The 5,000-nt window shown below is 42.6% G+C and overlaps 2 protein-coding genes across 2 annotated transcripts in view; one reads left to right on the forward strand and one right to left on the reverse strand.

Annotated features, from left to right (window-relative positions):
• Window positions 1-1,801, forward strand: part of LOC143127114 (endothelin receptor type B-like) — a 5,373-nt gene extending 3,572 nt beyond the window's left edge. Inside the window, exons 6-7 of the mRNA XM_076288418.1 lie at window positions 69-177; window positions 1,721-1,801. Of these exons, the coding sequence (XP_076144533.1) occupies window positions 69-177; window positions 1,721-1,801 (190 nt within the window). The remainder of the gene's footprint in view (window positions 1-68; window positions 178-1,720) is intronic.
• A 269-nt stretch (window positions 1,802-2,070) lies between these two features.
• The window catches only part of LOC143127782 (FHF complex subunit HOOK-interacting protein 1A-like), a 12,340-nt gene continuing 9,410 nt past the window's right edge, over window positions 2,071-5,000 (reverse strand). Inside the window, exons 11-12 of the mRNA XM_076289482.1 lie at window positions 4,031-4,151; window positions 2,071-3,394 (exon numbers count right to left, since the gene is read on the reverse strand). Of these exons, the coding sequence (XP_076145597.1) occupies window positions 3,204-3,394; window positions 4,031-4,151 (312 nt within the window). The 3' untranslated portion in view covers window positions 2,071-3,203. The remainder of the gene's footprint in view (window positions 3,395-4,030; window positions 4,152-5,000) is intronic.

Below are 5,000 nucleotides of genomic sequence, written 5' to 3' on the forward strand. Positions count from 1 at the left end.
CCATACTGTAGCCCACTCCTAGTGTTAGTGTACTGTGTCAGTGGTGTTGTGTTGTTCCCTTTGTGTAGTTTCCTCTTGGTGCTGGACTACCTGAGTGTGAACCTGGCCACTGTCAACTCCTGTATCAATCCCATCATCCTCTACTTTGTCAGCAAGAAATTTAAAAACTGCTTCAGGGTAGGCACAGTCTTTGTTCTAGGCTGTTTCCTATGCATATACACCAGGGGTCTCAAACACCCGGCCCGCGGGCCAAATCCGGCCCGCGTCCGGCCCAATTCCGGCCCGCGACGTATGTCAAAATAATAATGTAATCCGGCCCTTGAGACTATTTTTAATTGCGACAAACAACGATACTGATTAAAATAGACGATAGTTCCAAGTACGGTGACAAATCTCATTTGTACTCTGCTCCACTATGTGCTAGACATCCAGAGCTTCATTCAAACCCAAAATCGCTGCGCAAAGTTTTCAGCTACTTGTATTAGGCTACACGCGAGAAACACAAAGACGTGCATTTGTAATGACGCGGAAGCGATGCAGGTCATAGTGTTGCATAAATTGAAGCAGAAATTAAGCAGAAATAGGCCCACACCAAATGTTGAAAAACGTTTACGTGTGATGAAGTCTTAGGTAAGCTATGTTATTCACCTATTCTAAATCTGAAGAAGAATATCCTTTTGGAGATTATGATCCATCGTCTATTGAATGGAGGTGCGTCTGCGTGTAGCCTATACCATGCTTATTTCGACCCTCTGCCCAACATAGCTTGGAGGTTGCAGTGGTAATCGTGATGATAGTGTCCGTAATAGACATGGTAGTAGCTAGTAGAAATAGGGCTCTAAACTACAAAGTCACCCGCAATATGATGCGAACTTCTGGGTACTCAGATTACCCGCGATAGGAACTGATTTGACCAGAATACTTTATTGTAGGCCTTGTGGTTTAGAAACCATATACATCTTAGGTGTTGGTATACATCTTAGATGTTTTCCTGTTAATTTGTTATGTGGGTAATATGAAAAAAGGAAAGTAAACCTGCTCAAATATGTTCATCCAGTATTTACTGAAAGGTGCATAATTTGAGGTGCTTGCCATCCAGTGGCAAATTAGATGGGTAAATTTACCCCCTTCATAAACTTTTGTTTTACTCAAAGATTTTTACATTTACAGTAGGACTTTATCTCTGACCACTTTCAAGCCATGGCCTTTTGAAATTTTGATATAAAAATCCAATGGTGTTGCTTTCTTATAGTTTGCCAGGTTTAAAAATGTTAAAATATTTTTATTTATAAGCTAAGGTTGCTAGCACAGGTGTCTAAAACTAGATAAAAACACTTGCACTTTCTGTTTGCAGTTTTGTGTGGTATTTGAAAAAAAGAACATTGCATTTTCAGAAATAGCCGGCCCTCCAATCAGATGACGTTGGCAGAATTGGCCCCCAGCTCATTTGAGTTTGAGACCCCTGATATACACTCTATCACACGCACACACACACACACACACGCACACGCACACACACACACACCAATCACTTCCTAATTCTAATCTCCCTCCTTTGCTTCTCAAATTGTCGGATTTTCTGCAAGCTGAGCGTATGTATGTGAGTGTTTGTGTATGTGTGTGTGTGTGTGTGTGCTGACCTGATTCAGTCTGTACAGTGTACACCGATAACTTTCTCTCTTTTTCTCCTCTCCTCTCTCCCTCTCTCTCCCTCTCTCAGTCCTGTCTGTGCTGCTGGTGTCCCTCTGGTAGGAGCCATGCTCATTCCAGCCCTAAGAAACACAAAGCCCTTCTCACCTAAATGTGTCTGAATATCACATTATGTGTCTATGTGTATGTACAGTGTGTCCCTGTGTGTGAAATTATGGCCTAATAGAAAGAATGACTGCTATTTGTATGTGTTTATATAACAATTAAAGTTTTAAATCCTCAATTGAAGTCTCCCTAAGGGGTGGTAAGCTCTCTCTCTCTCTCTCTCTCTCTCTCTCTCTGTGAGGTTGTTGGAGGTTTGTGTATGTGTGAGTAAGCCAGTGTCACTGTATGGATCAAATAGTTTTATTGCTCGGAAAATCTGTTTCATACAAAACAGCCCTGCTGCAAAATACACATCCTCAGAAGTGTTAGGGAGGCACACATACGGACACACACATCCACATGCATACACACACACACACACACACACACACACACAGGCAGGCACGCACGCACATGCACACACACACACACACACACACACACACACACACACACACCCACATGCATACAGATACAGATACACACACACACACATCCAGACACACACACACCCACATGCAAACAGATACACACACACAGTCATACAGGCCATCTTACTGCATAATTGGAGACATTTTGTACTGCAATGTAAACATATATCATACAAATATAAACTCATAGGGAATTGCACAAATCATACACAGTACATCTCCATAACAAGAATACAGTAACATATAAATGATATGTGCAGATAGGTTACAAAGACAGACAGTACATGTGTAACAGTGAAGTAATATCATGTATGACTCCTCTCACTGTGAAGGACAGATGTGATGAAGTTAAAACAGATATGTTACAGGTAAAACACTTACATTGGCAAGTTTGGGCGGACATGTTAGTGGTTGTAAAGGGATGGTCATCTGGACATGTTTTAAATTGGGTTGAGGACGAAAAGAAATGTGGCACAAATATTTTTAGGGCTAGCTTGGGCAGACATTTTAAAGGTTGGATAAATTGGACACAGGCATTTAGAAGGCGAAATGGACACTGCATAATGCCTGGGAAGTCAACTGTGTTTTCTTTGAGTGAGAAGGCTGGGTAGAGATCAAGAAGGCAGGAAAGAGAACTGCTGGGCACTGGAACACGTCCGTGTTATGACCGTGTTAGGTTACACACCTGGAGAATGGAACAGATCTTGGGGCCTTCGATTAAAAGACCGGCCCAAAGGTACTAAAAATAATTTAAGATCTTGGAAAAATCAATCTGCTAACTTTATACCAAATGCAAAAATGCACATTGTTCCCACAAGTCTTATGCTTTAATTCACATGTGATAGTATGCCAAGCCTGGTGTGTATTCTGGATGTTGAGGGAGAGCTGCACAGACAGTAAAGAGGGTGGAGGTCAGGCTGAGGAGGGAGTTGGTGCGGGACAGTGATGGCACGAGTCCAGTAGTCCTGTGAGGAGGGTCTAGCCCTCACTGGGGTCCAGCAGGGTGGTGTGCTCCTGGGCGAGAGCGGACAGCTCTTTCAGGAACTCGCCGAACAGAACGGCAGCGTAGACACGACTCCGCCATGCCGGCGGAATCTTGGGACACCGTGGGAGGGGCCTCAGGACTTGACCAATGGGAAACCAGCTCTCCCCATTCTCACCTGATCTCTCTGATGAAGAGAAGAGGAATAGCTCAGTACAGCATGTGATTTCTTGTGTAATTCTGTCAAATTGTATAGATTCTGTCTGATGTTTAATGTCAGTAATGTTGCCTCATGTTTTAGGACTAACTGTTTTTTTTTATAACTTGTGTGATATTTAGGCCACTGATGTGCAACTTTACATTACATTACAGTACATTACATTACATTTGGCAAACACATTTTTATCCAAAGCGAGAACAGTTTAAAGTAAAAAAAAAAAAAAAATCTCTCAACAATTCTACAACAATTTGAAACAATCTAAAAGGTGAAGTACAATAAGAAAAAGTGGATCAGTGAGTGTTGTTTTCATACAGTCAAGTGTCAGTTCTACTAAGGTGGTAAGTGCAGGAATTAGCAAGGCTAGTTGTAAGTACTGCTAGGAGAGGAGACATTTTCTGAAGAGCTGGGTCTTTGGAGTTTTTTGAAGATGGAGAGGGATGTCCCTGCTCTAGTGCAACTTTGTGTGTACCGCTCTCCCTGATAATATAATGTATAGTATATCTATACTGTATCTGTATACGTGCTGTCTCATGCTTTATGACTTGTGTTTTGTGGTGTCATGCTTCAAGTGTCCTCCATTGGACTAGGTAAATGCTGAGTCACCTCTCTCTCTCAGGGCCTGATCTCTGGCCAGCAGGTAGAGCCCCGCCTCCCGCACCAGCTCAGCGAAGCCCGTCTGCTTCTCAGCATAGCGCTCCAGCTGATCCCTCACTGACACCAGCACCTGCTCACACACACACACACACACACACAAACACACACACACACAAACACATACACACACACACAGACAAACACACACAAGCATACAAATATACATGTATATGGATACTGATAAACATGTACACAAAACCAAGCATGTGTGCTTGTTGTGGGTACCCGACCCATGCAACCTGCCCAATCCGTTCTACACATAATCCTGTTTTTTATGACGATTTACGACACTGCCCGATCTCTTCTAAGCTTATTCCACTTTATTTGCTTAGCCGCGCCGCGGGAATTTCATTCATTTACTGAGTCATTCTCTGGTTGTCTTCCTGACGTTTAAGATAAAGATGTTGTGGTGTATTGTTATTTTAACAGAAAAATGAAGTGATTAAATGGTAAATGGGTCTATTTTGTGATTTCAGTCTTTTATTACAGCGCAGCGTTGGCGAGAAACAGCCTGTGAGAATCGGCTGCTTGCTCTTGTTCTGTTCACTCTTGTACAAAGAACAACACATAAATGTTACAAACATTGTGGGTTGGATTGTTAGTCAGCACTTCATTGACAAAGTCTTTGTGAACAGCATAACTCAACGCAAAGACATTGCTGTTCGACTTCTTCCACATACAACAACCTTGTTGTTGCTCCGCGTCTAATGAGCACTTGCATACTCGCATGCACTGAACGGATTGGGCAGGCGGCATGGATCTTGTAGGCTACACACTTGTGTAAGGCTGCGTTTACATCGGCAGGCCTTGATGCACAGTTCCGATTTTCCGTCTATATCCGATTTTTTGGACTGCCTGTTTACATCTACATTTACGAGTGGCCCATATCAGATATCTGTGTTTACACGGTTCACTCATT

This window comes from Alosa pseudoharengus, unplaced genomic scaffold, assembly GCF_046254945.1.
Source record: "Alosa pseudoharengus isolate Yale_2024_CS ecotype anadromous, Long Island Sound unplaced genomic scaffold, YU_APseudo_1.1 YU_APseudo_1.1_scf_17, whole genome shotgun sequence".
NCBI lineage: Eukaryota > Metazoa > Chordata > Actinopteri > Clupeiformes > Clupeidae > Alosa > Alosa pseudoharengus.